At 43.8% G+C, this 17,595-nt stretch overlaps 1 protein-coding gene across 5 annotated transcripts in view; it reads left to right on the top strand.

Moving 5' to 3' along the window:
• kalrn (kalirin RhoGEF kinase) overlaps positions 1-17,595 on the top strand; it is a 612,442-nt gene that overhangs the window by 335,772 nt on the left and 259,075 nt on the right. For all 5 annotated transcript variants that reach the window (XM_033024025.1, XM_033024026.1, XM_033024024.1 and 2 more), the window contains exons 12-16: positions 87-256; positions 1,442-1,616; positions 5,712-5,907; positions 8,354-8,520; positions 14,491-14,610. In XM_033024025.1, coding sequence (XP_032879916.1) covers positions 87-256; positions 1,442-1,616; positions 5,712-5,907; positions 8,354-8,520; positions 14,491-14,610 — 828 coding nt within the window. The remainder of the gene's footprint in view (positions 1-86; positions 257-1,441; positions 1,617-5,711; positions 5,908-8,353; positions 8,521-14,490; positions 14,611-17,595) is intronic.

Raw genomic sequence — 17,595 nt, 5'->3', positions numbered from 1 at the left:
GAGAGAGAGAGAGAGAGAGAGAGAGAGAGAGAGCGCTATTGTGGTTCGTATTTCAATTGATATGTTATTCCAATTTTCCACTACAGCTGTGGGCATGGATGGAGGAACTTCAGAAGGAGCTACTGGAAGATGTTTGTGCTGATTCAGTGGATGCGGTGCAGGAACTTATAAAACAATTCCAGCAGCAACAAACAGCGACACTTGAAGCAACCCTGAATGTCATAAAGGAGGGCGAGGACCTAATTCAGCAACTCAGGTGAGTGATGTAGAGTATGTTTAAAAAAAATCAAATGAGGCATCTCCCTTATTTTGGGCTGTATTTCAGTTGCTCAGTAATGGTTCAAACCATCACAATGTCAAAAGCACTCCTGCTTCACTATCTACTTGAATATGAATGCTCCAATTTGAAATGTTATTGTACATATTAGACACATTTGTTTCTACCGGTGCGGAGGTGGGACTGAAGCCTGGGACTAACCCAGGACTAGATGAATAGTTATGTTCTCTGACCTAAGTACCTATCTCCCAAGTTGTATTATTGATACTTTATCCTATTTTTCTGATTTATTTATTTCTTTCTTTCTTTATTTTTCCTATCTATAAATATAAATACATAATTAGAGGGAATGTTAATAGGTAACCGATAAAGGAGGATCCCAGCTACTTTGGTAACTGGGTCCCTGGAAACCTGGATATTTAATATGTAACCCTTAAACAAAGTCTGTACTGGTTTGGATTATGATATGCAGATGCCTCTAATAAATATTTATTAAACATTTTTTTTTTTTTAAATATTTGTTTCAGAATGCTTCTGTTTATCAATTATGCCCATAACAATCTAATGACAATCCTAAAGTTATGTAGAGCTAAACTTTTTAATAGCTGTCAAAAGGAAATAAAATGATAAACGGCACAGTGGCACAGCTGGTAGAGCATCTGCCTACCGGCTTCAGATACCCAGGTTTGATTCTGACCTCGGGTGCTGTCTGTGTGGAGTGTGCACTTTCTCTCTGTGACGACATCAGCTTCCTCCAGGTGCTATGGATTCCTCACAAATCCTAAAGGCATGCAAGTTTGTTAGTTATTTGGCCTCTTGAAATTGTCCCCAGTGTGGAGGGAGTGTATAGAACTGGCGTGTGAATGGGTGACCGATGGTCAACATGGTCTTGTTAGGCCCAAGGGACTGTTTCCATGCTCTATCTGTAAACAAAATACTAAACCAAAGGAAATCAAATGTCAGATCATAAAAAAGAGTATATTCCTTACTTTTACTTTTAAATAAAGCGCAGCATATTTTTGTTTTCACACTGAATGAACACTGAATGCACTCCATCGATCCCTTTATGTTCTTTGTTTGCACAGTTGAGCACATTTGAAAGCTTGCAGCCATGGCTTTCTGCTCTTTGGATTGTCTTAACGTTAAACACTTGGTTTGTTGCAGGGATTGTGCAATCTCCAACAATAAAACACCACACAATAGCTCCATCAGTCACATTGAGAGTGTTCTCCAGCAGCTTGATGAAGCCCAGGGACAGATGGAAGAGCTTTTCCACGAGCGAAAGATCAAGTTAGATATTTTTTTACAACTTCGGATTTTTGAACAATATACAATTGAGGTAAGTTCTTGTGGCAATATTGATCGTTAGCAATGGTTCTGCAGGGAGAAATGCCTGTGTCTTGTAAAGTGACAAACGCGGAGATCCCTGTAAATTTAGAAAATGTGGTGAAGAGCTTCTGAATTTAGGACTAAGTGGGATGAAATATCAGTCTGAAGAAGTCCTGACCCGAAACTTCGCCTGTCCACGTCCTCCAGAAATGCTGCATGACATGCTGAGGTATTCCAGTACTTTGTGTTTTACTCAAGATTCCAGCATCTGAACCTCCTCTTGTTTCCATGAAATGTCTTTATTTTTTAAGAGCACAAAAACTTTTGTTGATTCCCAATATCTGCTCATCACTATTTAATGTAGTCACACTGCTTCATTGTTTGACAATAGGACAATACATATTGCCTTTGAAATAGATTGTGTTGTTCCCAAAGTCTGCATTTATCCCATAGTCAATGTTAATAAACCAGATGATGAGGCCTTTGTGCAGTACTATTAGTGGGATCTAGCTGTCACAGGCTGGGTCCACAAATGGGGGGCGTCGGAGAAAGTGGGGGGGGGTTGAAGAATGGGAGAAGGGAGGGAGAGGGGGGAAAGGGGATGTGAGGGGAGGGGGGGGGAGTGGAGAAGGGGGAGAAGAGTGGAGCAGGGAGAGAGGGGAGGAGAGAAAGGTGGGGGGGAGTGGAGAAGGAGGGATTGGGGCGGGAGGGGGGTGGAGGGGAGAGGGGAGTTCAGTCTACACTCACTGAATCCATCCCTGCGAAACGTTAGAGGGTGATTGGATCTGGAAACGGACCAATACATCTGTAAATAAAACTGGACAGACATCTTTTCATTTGCACAATTGATTTTATTGTATTAATTTAAATATATTAATGTTTAAAATCCATGCATTGAAGGAAGAATATTTTACAGCCCATCTGTGGTCCCTAACCCTAACCCTAACCGGGCATCACCCGCAGGACAGCATACATCAGCGCGTGACCAGGCGCACGACATGATGAGACACCCAGATGTCGCCTCTGGATTTTGAACATTCCAAAATCCAGGGGCGACGGAGGCACCACGCGTCACTACATGCGTCACCATGCATCACGCCGCGTCACAACCCGACCACGACGTGTCAACCTCTTTTCAGGTTGTCACCGAAAATGTCGCCCAAGTGGGACAGGCCTTTCAGGCTGCAAAACTTGAGGGCAAGGCTTTCGAAGGTGGCGTCGGCGGCAAACTTCTCCCTGGCTAGGTTCTCGATCATCTCGGGCTCGAGTCCACAGTGCTCGAAGAAATTGTCCAAGCCCGAGCAGGCTCAGGAGAAGTGGCAGCTGAGGTCGGAGTGCAACGCCGTGATCCGCCTTCACCAACAAGCCGCTTGAACGGCTCCTTGGAGCGACCTGCCGCTGCTTCCTGGGGTGCTGCTGGTCTGGTTACTTGTGCACTCTGGGATGCTGCTGGCGTGGCGACTGGTGCTTCCTGGGACGCTGCTGGAGTGGTTACTTGTGCACCCTTGGGTGCTGCTGGTGTAGTTACTTGTGCACCCTGGGGTGTTGCTGGCAAGGCTGCTGTTTCTCCCTGGAGTCTATTGCACATTATTTCACTTAACATTTTTGTAATCCTGTCATGCCACCCCCCTTTGTGAAAAGCTTCGTACTGGCCTGCAAAACACTGCATTTGTGCTGTATTTAGAAGTATTTATTTGGCACTAGACTAAGTGGGACCCGTTGGGTCCCAACTTCACATGGGAGGGTTGGTCCCCCAATGCAATATTCCATCTCTCCACCAATTCCAATATTGCTGGCCAGTGGGTGGTGCGGGGCTTTCTGGAGCGCTAGCATGGTATTGTGGGCCGAAGGGACTGGTTTCCAGAGGGTTAGTATGGACATTGTGGGCCGAATGGATTTCTTGGACTGGCAGCTAAGTCACTGGGACCACACACACACACACACACACACACACACACACACACACACACACACACACACACACACACACACTCACACACTCACACACACACACACACACACACACACACACACACACACACACACACATACATACACACTCACAAACACATACACACACACTCACTGACTATATATATGGCAGTAAACATTCTCGAAAGCTCACACGGCTGAGCGCGGCCTCTCCACTTTGGGGCTTCCGCAGTCAGCGGCACTTCCGCAATCAGACCTTTGCACTTACCGGAAATTACGCAATCAGCGCGGCCTCTGCACTCACCGGAAATTACGCAATCAGCGTGACTTGTCCACTAAGCAGAGGTCACGAAATGAGCGGGACTTTTGGACCAAACATAGTCGGACCTAATAAAGCATTTATTCCTTCCAAACACAGTCAGACCTAATAAAGCATTGCCGTTTCAAGCACAGGCAGGGCAGCAGGCCAAACAATTCATGGCATTGCCATTAAGGCCTAACAAATAATTTATTGCAAGTACATTGCAGACTCACAGTTCAGTTGATTCACAGCTTAGAATGAGAGTTGTGGCCTCTCCCTCACGATCTTGCAGAGTGACTGAGTCACGTCCAGGCATCCGGAGTTTTATAGTTCTGGAAATAACAAAGAGCTTGATTATTGTAGGTTATCAAGGTCCCACATGGGAAACTAGTCCAGAAGGGAAGAGCCTACGGCAACAATGGCAAAATGGCAGATTAAAATTGACTTGGAAATTGGAGGCAGAGGTTGATGGGTGAGGTCTATTTTTGCGATGGGAAGCTTGTGCCTAATACCACAACGATCAGTTCACTGGTACTCTGACTGTATGTTATCTATATTAACAATTTGGATATGTATGTAGGAAGTATGATTATTAAGCTTGTAGATAACATACAAAATTGTGGTGTTATTAATAGTGAAGAAGATAGAGAAGAAGATAGTTATTAATAGTGAAGAAGAAGATAGTAAATTGATACTAATCAGTCGGTAGAGCTACACGGATGGGATTTAATCCTGATAAGTGCAAGAGGATGTACTTCTGGAGGACGAGTAAGGACAGGACATTCACAATGCAAGGCCTTTGGGAATATTGAGAGGCAGAAATACATTGGTGTATAAGTTCAAGGATCCTTGCAAGTTACAGCACAGACAGATAAAGTGGGAAATCCCAGGGGATATTTGCCTTCATTAGCAAGGGTGTTGAATGTGATAACAAAAATGTTAGAGGACTACTTTATCAAACAGTGGTTATACCAATGTCAGAGTACTGTGTGCAGTTCTGGTTGCCACATTACAGGAAGGACATGATTACACTGGACAGACTGCACAGGAGATTTGCCAGGATATTGCCTGGATTGGACAATTCACATTGGCGACCTTCAAACTATCTTTAATCAGACTTTACTGCACTTTATCTTGCACTAAACCTTATTCCCTTTATCCTGTATCTGTATATCTGTGGACTGTTTAATTGTTATCATGTATGGTCTTTTCGCTGACTGGAAGCAACAAAAACTTTTCACTGCACCTTTAGTACACATGACAATAATGAACTAAACTAAACTAAAACCAAACTGGATAGTTTGAGTTTGTTTACTTCGCTGTCAAGGAGACTGAGCGGAGACCTGATAAAATTACAAAGGGCGCAGATAGTCGGAAACACTTCCCCATAGCAAAGGTTTCAAAAGCGAGAGGGCAAAGGTTGAGAGTAAATGGTTTTGAGTGGATCTGAGGAAGAATGGTTTCACTCATTGTTTCCTTATCGCTCTGAAAGCTTCTTACGTAGTGTGCTATACAAAAGAATACTGAGGGAGACCAGATCAATATATTTCTGTGAAAGGTTTATCTGCAGGTGTGGAATTGAATATTTACTGGTATAACCAAACAGCAGCCTCACAACATCGATGTTTGAGCATTGTCTGTTGCCTCTTTCAATTTTGAATCTAATTTTCTTGTAAACAATTTCCTCCTACACCATAAATGGACATGTCTATAAGCAAATTCTCAATCATCCCAATCAAAAGCTCCATTCAGTTTGATTGCTTAAATAAGGAACTATTTTCTTTTTTCTTGTAGCAGAGAAATTGAGTCTTTCGTATAATGCGAATTATGACTGTAACTGTACATTTGTCTATATTTATGGCACGTCAACAGGTGACGGGAGAGTTAGACGCCTGGAATGAAGATCTTCTCCGGCAAATGAATGACTTTAATACAGAAGATCTAACTTTAGCCGAACAGCGGCTGCAGCGACACACGGAACGGAAGCTGGCCATGAACAACATGACATTTGATGTCATTCAGCAGGGCCAGGATTTACATCAGTACATCATGGAAGTGCAAGCATCAGGTACTGTTGCACAAGCATCCTTGCATGAGTTTTTCTTGTACTCTGGGTTTCACAAAGTGAGTGAAGATGATTCATTCCAAACATACTGGGGGCATGGTATCATTCAACAGTCAAATGCTGCAAAGAAACTATTGAGGGAGTGCAGCGTAGATTCACAAGGTTAATTCCCACGATGGCGGGACTGTCATATGTTGATAGAATGGAGCGACTGGGCTTGTATACTCTGGAATTTAGAAGGATGAGAGGATATCTTATTGAAACATATAAGATTATTAAGGGTTTGGACACGCTAGAGACAGGAAACATGTTCCCGATGTTGGGGAGTCAAGAACAAGGGCCCACAGTTTAAGAATAAGGGGTAAGCCATTTAGAATGGAGATGAGGAAAAACATTTTCATACAGAGGGTTGTGAATCTGGAATTCTCTGCCTCAGAAGGCAGTGGAGGCCAATTCTCTGGATGCTTTCAAGAGAGAGTTAGATATAGCTTTTAAACATAGAAGGCAGTGGAGGCCAATTCCCTGGATGCCTTCAAGAGAGAGTTAGATAGCGCTCTTAAAGATAGCGGAGTCAGGGGATATGGGGAGAAGGCAGTAACAGGGTACTGATTGTGGATGATCAGCCATGATCACAGTGAATGGCGGTGCTGGCCCGAAGGGCCGAATGGCCTACTCCTGCACCTATTGTCTATTGACCTGCAGTGAGTCAATTAATCACTCTGTTCACGCATTATTTTCCCTAGCTCAGCGGGTGAGGAGAGACAGCGAATGGAGGTTTGCACAGATGTGTCCATCTGAAAGCAACTTGATTTGCAGAGTACTCTGAGAGCTTTACATGACATACTTCGCAACATGCCTCTTTGGTCTAGAATTTAAGTCTATTTATTCTTTTCACACATCTGGATGGGCTGAAGGGCCTGTTCCTGCGTTGTTGATTCCATAACACCATCGTTTATGGATTTCCTCTGTGTATACAGCCTATTTTACCATGCATTTAAATTACTTTTAATTCAATTATTTACATTTGGATCTATGGTACTATGCAACATGACCTGTAGCATAAAGGGCCATGTGATTCATTAGGTCTGTTTGATGCACCTAGTCCTCTCTACATCTTTCCATGGTCTATTTTACTGAGTACTTTCTTCATTATCATTTCCAGCTGCAATTGAGCTCCGGAAACTGGCACACATCTTTAACATGTTCCACATGCAGCCAAACTACCCTCTTCGCCATCAGTATTGTTTGACATGCGTAGTTGCTCGTCTTTGTGTTGTTTAATTACAAACTCCACCCACACCCGTCTTTCCTCCCCCTAATTATCAAGTGGGTATCATAGCATTGTGATTAAATTATCAGATGATATCAGAGCATTGGTGCACAGATGTGAATTTGAATCCCACCATGGCAACGGCAGCATTTGATCTCAAGTAATTGAGTAAACCTGGAATTATCCCAGTAACAGTAAACATGAAGCTATTGGATTGCCATAGAAGCCCATTAGGTTAACAAGTGAATTACAGGGAAAGGAATATGCTATCCTTAATGGTCTGGCTTAGTAGTGACCGATGTGGTTGATTCTTAACTGCCTTCTCAGTTTAGGAGCAAATAGAGATGGACAATAAATGTTACCAACAACAACTACACCATCATGAACAAATACATTTAAACGGCTATTCCCATCCAAAGAACAATCCAGGGTGCCGTTATCTCATCCAGTATTATCCCCTTTCTCTCTAACTTGATTAGTACGGGTGTCAGAGGTTAAGGAGAGAAGACAGGAAAGTGGGGTTATGAGAGAGAGATAGATCAGCCATAATTGAATGGCAGAGTAGACTTGATGGGCCGAATGGCCTAATTCTACTTCTATCCCTTATGACCTCATGATAACCTTCTTGATCATGATGCTACCACATAACTTTGCATCTCTCTTCTTTTAAGTGTCTAAGACAATAAATAAATGGGGCGGCACAGTGGCGCAGCAGTAGAGTCACGGCCTTACAGCACCAGAGATAGTTTACAGAAACCAATTAACCTACAGACCTGCACACTTTTGGGATGTGGGAGAAAACATGAGCTCCCAGAGGAAACCCGCTCACAGAGAAAATGTGCGAACTTCACACAGACAACACCCAAGATCAGGATCTAACTCGGATCTCTGGTGCTATGAGGAAGCAGCTTCACCAGCTGCACCACTGTGCCACCCACAGAGTAACTTAGCAGGCCATGCAGCATCCCTGGAGAACACGGATAGATGAGGTTTCAGATCGGGACCACTTGAATATAGTGAGTGGACCTTCCACCTGGTAGGTCTAGGAGGGACAAAAGTCTGTTACATTAACGGATGCATCCTGTTAATTTAATGGAAATAAGGAGAATATCGGTGCTGGGAGGCATTAGAAGAAGCTTGTTGCATTAATTAACCATGAAATGTGTTTCTTTTAATCAGGAATTGAACTAACTTGTGATAAGGACATGGACCTAGGAACACAAGTACAGGAGTTACTGGAGTTCCTGCACGAGAAGCAGCAGGAACTTGAACTGAACGCTGATCAGACCCAGAAGCGGCTGGAGCAGTGCTTACAGCTCCGTCACCTGCAAGCAGAGGTTAAACAGGTACGGGAACAATAACCTCTGAGACAGAAGCTAAGATTGTGCTGATTCGCTTTCTTATTTTTAGGTTGAGGTGATACAAGGATATGTTGACGGTTGCCACATAGGAGCATGGCTCTTTAGCAGAGTCGTAGATGTGTCCCAGACGTGCATAGCCCTTATTTGTCTGGAGACGGACCACTTGTCCATGAGCGAAAGGTGGCTTGCTCGACTTGTCAAATAAGCATTTCTGCGTGTCACGTTTGGATCTGTAATTGCTTCTGAACTGCTTGCGGGGAACGAACTTGTGGCTGCAAAAGCTGTTGGGACACAGACAGAGGTGCACGGGTTTTGCGAGACATCAGTCGTTGGGCTGGAGAACCCAGTATGGGATCCCGCGCAATGTTTCTTCGGTTGAGAAAGTCCAGGTACACGTCTGATTTGGCAAGGTATGACCGCTCCATGAGTTGTTTTGCACTCCGGACCGCACGTTCAAAGTAAACCAGGCCTAGATCGTGGCATGCATTAATACCGAGCAAAGTCTCTGAATCTCCCATAACAATATGGGGCGTGGGTTCGATCCCGCATCTGACACCATGTAATGAGTCCACTCGAACACACATCAAGATACAACACATATTTATTAAATCTACATACAGGATCTGCAGTCATCACATTTCCGAGCTGCTATCCATTTCTAACTAGCGTAAGCAGGCTCTTGATAATATGAAGTACATAGTAGGCGGAGTCACTACGAACAAACACTATAATTGGCTAGTGTAAAATAGCCAATTTACATTATCCATCCAGATTTCTTCCTCCTTGGTTTATTTCCCATTCCCTCTCCCATCTGGTTCCATGTGTCCACCACCCCTCCCTTATGTGGTTCCACTGTCAGCTAGTGGCCTCTGTTTCAACCCTTGCTCCTACATTCCCTCCCCCTTCTGCCCCATCTGCTCATCACCTCCATCCCTCATCCTGTTCCACCTAACATCTAACAGCCTCTGCCTCACCCCTTACCCCTACTCTCCCTGGAAACATCTGCCTATCGTCTTACACCCCCCCCCCCCTCCTCCCCCCCCCCCCCCCCTGCCACTTCTGGTCCACCCTCGGCCGACTAGCCTTTGCCTCAAATCTCCCTCTCACTCCTATAAACTGTCCATCATCCCTCTACACACACAGTCCTAATGCAGGATCTCTACCCAAAACATTGGTCATCCCTTTGTCTCCACGGAAGCAGCTTGACCCGGTGACTTCTTCCAGCAGTTTAATTTTTGCTCCAGATTCCATCACCTTGACCCTCCTGTCTCCAAACTTAAGGGCCTGTCCCACTTGGGAGACCTCCACCGCAACCTCTAGCGACCTTAAGTGATTTAAAAAAAAATCAAGGTCGCAGTGACCTACGACCTCCTACGACCTTCCTCGACTATGTGTACGACCTCCTACGACCATGTTGAAGACCTCCCTCAACTATGAAGAAAACCTCCTTCGACTATGTTGAAGACTGGCTTCGACCATCGTTTTACTCGAGGATGGTCTCTGGCAAATTGGTCCGCGAATGAGCACCTCAGAGGACCACACCGAAAACCAACAATGACCAGTGACGAGTGTCTACAGCTCAAATGATCATCTGATAAAATGATGTCATGTCTGCATTTTTTTCTCACTAAAAAATGCCTCCCACCTTTTTTTTAAATCATTCTGGTTGGAGGATGTTAGTAAAAATACAACTACTGCTGTTTGCAGTAGCCCTTTTGCTTCAGCAGCCTTTTAAGAAAGGCAGAAGGGGAAGAGCAAGGGTGAATAGGAAGCACAAGAAGAGGTCTCAATGGGTGAATGGAGATGATGTGATGGACTGTCCAGGACACCAGGTGACTGGAAGAGAGTGGCGCTGGGCTTTGACAAAAGATGGAACTTTAAGCACACATGTGGGGCAGTGGATGGCAAGCATGCCATTCTTGTCCCTGTCCCTGTAGCCCCCATTTTCCTTATCGTACAGGATGGCATTCTGCTGGAATCATTCCTCAAGGACCCCCTCCTGCTGCCTGGTGAAGGTATAGGGCATAACCTTCCTCCAGCCCTCCCTCACCACCAATGGGGCATCTGCCTCTGATGCTGTGTCAGACACAGGAGAAATGGCTGCTTTGCTGACTTCAAATGAGGCAGTTAAGGATGGGGTGGTGGTGGGGACATATGCTACCACCCTGGTCTCCTCCTCCAGGGGTCTCTCATGCAGGGCTACCTCCTCCTGCACTATCACCTCTTGTGGCATCACCTCCTGCCACCACTCCTCCTGGGTGGGCAACACCTGCAGGGCAGGTTTTTTGGAGGGTTGTGCCCTCCCCCTGCGCTGCTGCCTTTTTGGTGCCATCTCTAAAACACAAATCTCCTCTCCATAAAACTCTCCAGCTATGAATGAACGTGCCCTGGAGTGACACAGATCACGTGCTGCTGTTTACATGACCTTTTTTTTCTACTGACCTTTTTTTCACCCCGGAGCTATTACTTTCGACTACCTTCAACCACCTTCGAGTACCTACAATTAGCATCACGACCTACTACGACCGACTTCTACTAGACCTATGACTAAAAAATGATCGATTTTTCCCACGGCGGCCAATTTTTAGTCGCGGTCAATTTTTAACATCTTGAAAAATACGCCACGATCTAGCTGAAGCCTCGACTACACGGAGACCACTCTTGAGCATGAAGAAGAGTGACGAAGACCTCTTACCACCTCGTGGTGACCTTGCCGCGACTATGGGTTGCGGGCAAGCTCGCCAGAGGTCGCAGTGGAGGTCTCCCAAGTGGGACAGGCCCTTAAGTGTGTCTGAGTGGTGACAAGGCCACGGTTGACACAGTGAATAAGCCCTGCCCCTGGCTGAGTGATTTTTAAATGACAACATTGAAAAAATAAATATTATTTTAGAATGCAAAAGTTAAATAAGAGAACAAAAAAATTACAAACATTGGACTAAACAAAAATAAATTGAAGGACTTAACGATCCCTTTGCCTTCTAATCTACAATCGGCATTGAAATCAACCACAGATTCAAGGGACAATTTTCCCAGCATAATTGCTGGGGTGTAAGGTCCAGAATTGATATGATGAGGATTTTGCCACTTGTAGGAGAATCTAGGACAATGGATAATTTTTTGTTCGATGATTCAATAATACTTTATTGCCACAAAATACCTAGATACAGTGAAATTCTTTGTTTTTGCATACCGTACACAAAGTACGCAAAGAATTGCCACTTATCTGGCGCTGACAAAGTTACAAAGTATTCATTAGAGTCCCGATGGTTCCTATTTGTTCCCGGCTACTTGAAATGAGAGAAATCAAACATTATACTGCTGGGTTGTAAGCTGCCCAAGCAAAATATGAGGTGCTATTCCTCCAATTTGCTTGTGGCCTCACTCTGACAGTGGAGGAGGCCTAAGACAAAAAAATACAGTATGGGAATGAGAGGGGGAGTTGAAGTGTTTAGCAACCGGAAGATCGCCTAGGCCTAGGCGAACTGAGCGGAGGTATTCAGCGATAAGATTGCCGAGCCTGCGATTGGTCTCGCCGATATATAGAAATCCACACCTGGAACAACAGATGCAGTAGACTCAAGTGTAACAGGTAGAACAAAGGGGAAGATATAGAGTACAAAGTATAGCTCTTTTTTCTCACAGATGGATTTGAGTCTTATGAACTCACAACCTTAAAAGCCCAGTGGATGTAGATTCTATGAACCTATTAAGGCAGAATTAAATGGATAAATAAATGTGAAAAGGTTGCTGGTAAACGGGAATGCAGAGATGAAATTTCACTCAAACTAGCTGTGATCTTAATGAATGATGGAACAGATGCAAGAGACCAAGTGGCCGACCCTTGCTCCTAATTTGTATGTTCGCATGTATAATTGTTTCTTAGTAACAGTGGGTAGACTGCTGGACTTTGTGTGGCAGCATCAAGAACTAACAGATTGTGCCTTCAGTCTGTCTAAAAATACATCTGGGACTTTCCAATTTGACAGTGAATGCTCGGATCTCCCAGACTTACAGCCATATAAATGGCTAAGTGCCAATAGTATCATAGAGTCATGCAGCGTAGAAACAGGCCCTTCGGCCCAACTTGCCCACAGCAATCAACATGTCCTATCTACACTAGTCCCACCTGCCTGCATTCGGCCCATATGCCTCTAAACCTGTCCTAGCCATGTACCTGTCCAAATGTTTCTTAAACATTGTGATAGTCCCTGCCTCAACTACCTCCACCGGCAGCTCACTCCATACGGCAGTGAGAACGGAGAGGTTGAGAAGGAGTTTCTTCCCAGAGGCCATTCGGACTGTAAACTCCCATCTCACCGGGGACTAACTTTACTGAACGTTTTTCCTTCCAATATTTAATATGTAAAAGGATATGTGTGTGTTTATGATTGTGTTTATAGTTGTTTGGTTGTTTGTTTGTTTGTCTTTTTGCACAAAGTCCGCGAGCATTGCCACTTTTCATTTCACTGCACATCTCGTATGTGTATGTGACGAATAGACTTGACTTGACTTGACACCTACCACCCTCTGTGTGAAAAGGTTCCTATTAAATGTTTCCCCCCCTCACCTTATACCTCTGTCCTCTTGTTCTCGATTCCCCTACTCTGAGCAAGAGACTGTGCATCTACCCAATCTATTCCTCTCATCAGTATCACCTGTTGGTGAGGTCACATTTAGTTTAGTTTATTGTCACGACTACTGAGGTACAGTGAAAAGCTTTTTGTTTCGTGCTTTCCAGTCAGCTGAAAGACTATACATGATTACAATCGAGCCAACCACAGTGTATAGATACAGGATAAAGGGAATAACGTTTAGTGCAAGATAAAGTCCGATTAAAGATAGTCCGAGGGTCTTCAATGAGGTAGATGGTAGCTCAGAACCGCTCTCTAGTTGTTGATAGAATGATTCAGCTGTCTGATGACATTTGGGAAGAAACTGTCCCTGAATCTGAAGTTAGACACAAAGTACTGGAGTAGCTCAGCGGGTCGGGCAGCATCTCTGGAGAAAAAGGATTGTAACATTTTGGGTCGGGACCCTTTCCCAGGTGGGAAAGGGAAAGGGCCATAACTCTGTTCAGTACAAATTGGATCCGTTTATATTTAAATCAATAACTTGTTTTTTTTCTCGTAAATTAAGAGAATTAACTGACCAATATTTGTTTTGTAAACTAAACCTGTAAGTTACTTAAAGCTGTGTGACCTTCTGGTACAGCAGTGGAGTATAGCTGAATGAAAAGTAATTTTGAAAGGGCTGAGCTGGTTAAATGCTCTAAGACTCTCTTGTCTGTGATCTGTCTTGCGGAATCAGGTTTCTCGGTATTACAGCTTAAATTGAAGAGTGGCAGATGCTTCCGAAGAGGCATATGGAAACATCAGCTTTCCTTTTCCAAACACCCGAATTTCTACATGAGCAATATATTATATAATATCACACAAAAGTAATTGATTCTCATATTTGTTCATTGTGAATTCAGAATGATTTTGATTCCATCGAACTTTAGTACAATCAAAATTAAGGCCACATTCACAAGCAGCTGATCATGTATTAATCCTCTTATAACCTGGATAAGTGCAGAATGATCAGCATTCATTCCTTTAGACATATAACATGCTTCAATATTATGTGTGATGAATCATTCTCTGCAGATAAAGTAACGGTGCTGGAAATAAGTAATTAGTTTTGGACAAATAGTAATCCAGGTGATCCTATAGCTTTGACCTTTTTCTTTTCATCAAAAGAATGATTGAAGCATACATCTCTGATCCTCTACGGGATTGTTATTGATCGTGAGGCATGAACTACATTGCCTGAGTTGTAAATGACACTGCATTTTGGATCTTCGTATTACCGGAGGAGTTCTTTAACCTAATATAGAAGGAAATCGGAACAAGCTGTAGTGAAAACACTTCTTGTTGAAATCATATCGAGCTTCTAATTGCTTTCTTTCTCCTGCAGGTATTAGGCTGGATACGGAACGGGGAATCCATGCTCAATGCTAGCCTTGTTAATGCCAGCTCGCTTTCAGAAGCAGAACAGCTTCAACGAGAACATGAACAATTTCAGCTTGCCATAGAGGTAATGCCTACGTTTGAATTGAAGCTAAATTGTGGGAGTGTTTTTTGCTCTGTACTATCAGTATATATCTTTTTCCAATATTTCCAATAGCAAACAACACCAAACATGTTTCTGATATTTCATGCATTTTTCCCCTTGCTCTGAGCTGTGACACAAAGTCTCACATTTTCTTACGCTGCTCACATAGAGTGAGAGTGAAATGTGGTTGTTTTCTTGGATGTAAGAACAATCCAAACAGAATCTCTGGAACACCAGCATGCAATGTCATTTCCTCACCACCTGTTTCTGCACCACAACAGTAATTTGGCTGGAAACTTAGTGGATTTACATATCTAAAGGAGGTTTTGTGTCATATTTTCTGTTAATAATGCTGCAGCAGGAGCAATTCAAGTAAATAACGTGCCAAAATAAGGTCCAAAACAAGTTCAGTTTGTTTCACTCTGAAAATGACAAACCAGTTAATAAAGAAATATGCAGATCCCTCAAATGTAGAGAAATGATCTTGGTCCCATATCCCCAGGTCACCTGATGGAATTATTGCACAGTATATACTGATAAATGTAAACAACACGGCAAGATTAATTATCACTCTCCTTACATTTGACCTGTAAAAATTCATAACAAATTTTTAGCTAAAGCTATTTTCAACATCAACAGTTGAAAAGTACACTACTTTAGTGAAGTTTTATATAGTTCAAATTAAAATTTCACAAGAAGAATTCTCCATACTTGCCCAATCTGATTTAATTGATGGTGAAATAAGATTGCAGAGCCTACTGGCTGTCTCTGCTTCGAATTAGTACGTTCTTATTCTTTTTTCAAATTGGTGCTGTATCTTCTTAGTTCATATCACTCCCCGTGTCCAAGCTCCAAATGAAAACTGCTGTGCCTAGACATTGGTTAACATCTGTGAATGTCCAGGCACTTTGCAATGAGAAAACAAATGTTTTGGGCACTTCACATTTCAATAGTACTTGAGATTCAAGACCTATGCATTAGTGAAAAGGTGTTGAACACTGAAAATCGTTCCTTCATCTGGTCTAAAAATGTATGTAATCAGAGAAGTCCAAGACCCAGGCTGGTTGCAGGGGACTGGTGGGGAAAGAAGCCTGAAGAAGTGGCATTGGTGGCCTGAAATTGGAAGTGTGGTTGGACTGATTAATGCTTAGTGACATTGTTGGGGAAGGTCATAGAATTGGTAGCTTAGGACAGGATTATATTATTAAACTTTATTTTGGACACAAGGTCCAGACAAGGGACAACATTACATAAAATACATATAAAAACATCATAAAATACATACAAAATCCTAGTATATCTATTAATATATAAAACTCTCGCCCAAAATTCCGAAACGGAACTCCGTCCGGCTGTCACATTTCTTCCATTGATTCCCTGCAACTCCGAAACTGGACGCAGAATCGCCGACATCTTTTCCATTTCGGTAGAGATTTCACTTTTCTTTCTAAGTATCCGCTCCTCATTACATTCCGTCTTGTTTAAGTACACGTTTTTAATCAAATCCTTCCCCCCCCCCCCCCAATATTTCAAAACTAAACTGGCTTCACACCCACAGAACCTTCACCAGCCCCAGCCCCTGCTGAACGTTCCATCGTGTGATGTCACAATGCCCAATCTTCACATATGTCCAATCGGAATGGATCCATTTACATATGCCTATGCAGGAGCCCAAGCCAATGGTGAACGTTCCATCGTGTGATGTCACAATGCCCAATGCTCAAAGACATCGTTGCCATAGAGAGGGAGTACAGAGAAGGTTCACCAGACTGATTCCTGTTATGTCAGAACTTTCATATGAAGAAAGACTGGATAGACTCGCCTTGTAATCGCTAGATTTTAGAAGATTGAGGGGGTATCTTATAGAGACGTTTAAAATTCTTAAGGGGTTGGACAGGCTAGATGCAGGAAGATTGTTCCGGATGTTGGGGAAGACCAGAACAAGGGGTCAAAGTTTAAGGATAAGGGGGAACGCTGAATCGCCGACATCTTTTCCATTTTGGTAGAGATTTCTCTTTTCTTTCTAAGTATCCGTTCCTCATTACATTTCGACGTGTTTAAGTGTACGTTTTTAATCAAATCCTAACCCCCCCCCCCCCCCAATATTTCAAACCTAAACTGGCTTCACACCCACAGAACCTTCACCAGCACCAGCCCCTGCTGAACGTTCCATCGTGTGATGTCACAATGCCCAATCTTCACATATGTCCAATCGGAATGGATTCATTTACATATGCCTATGCAGGAGCCCCAGCCAATGGTGAACATTCCATCGTGTGATGTCACAATGCCCAGTGCTCATAGACATCGTTGCCATAGTGACAGTACAGAGAGTCAGATGTGGGCCGAGGAGCCTTCAAAACAACATGAGATGTTCCCATATTGTGTGAAAATATTTACGTCATTCACCCCTGAACCTCGATAAGAACACCACCTGCACATCTTAATTAAATTAGAGAAAAACGGAAAAGAGGTCGGGCATTTACACTTTTAAGGCTCTGTGTGTGTCGAAGCTTCGTGTGTGTGATGCCGCACCGCTAACCCCCCCACCACCCCCCCCACGCGTTGCCGAGACGGACCCGACTTCGACGACTTCAAAATACGATATTTTAAGACGGCAGGGACCCGACTTCGACGACCAAATATCCCCTGGGGGCTACAGGTAGGGAACGGTCTTTATGCACTTTTCCAACTCTGTGTGTGGGGGTGGTTAGTGTGTGTGAGGCGCCCGCCCCCCACCCCCCCCCCCCCAGTGGGGGCCACGGGTAGGGAACGGCTGCGTTGGGGGATCAGACCCAACGGGTTTGCCATTGGTCGTCGTGTTTAAGTGCACGTTTTTAATCAAATCCTAACCCACCCCCCCCCCCCCAATATTTCACAACTAAACTGGCTTCTCACCCATAGAAGCAGCACCAGCCCCAGGTGAACGTTCCATCGTGTGATGTCACAATGCCCAATGTTCAAATA

This window comes from Amblyraja radiata, chromosome 7 (assembly GCF_010909765.2).
Source record: "Amblyraja radiata isolate CabotCenter1 chromosome 7, sAmbRad1.1.pri, whole genome shotgun sequence".
Lineage (NCBI taxonomy): Eukaryota > Metazoa > Chordata > Chondrichthyes > Rajiformes > Rajidae > Amblyraja > Amblyraja radiata.
The sequence above is the reverse complement of the archived record's forward strand: the minus strand, read 5'-3'. Positions and strand labels throughout refer to the sequence as shown.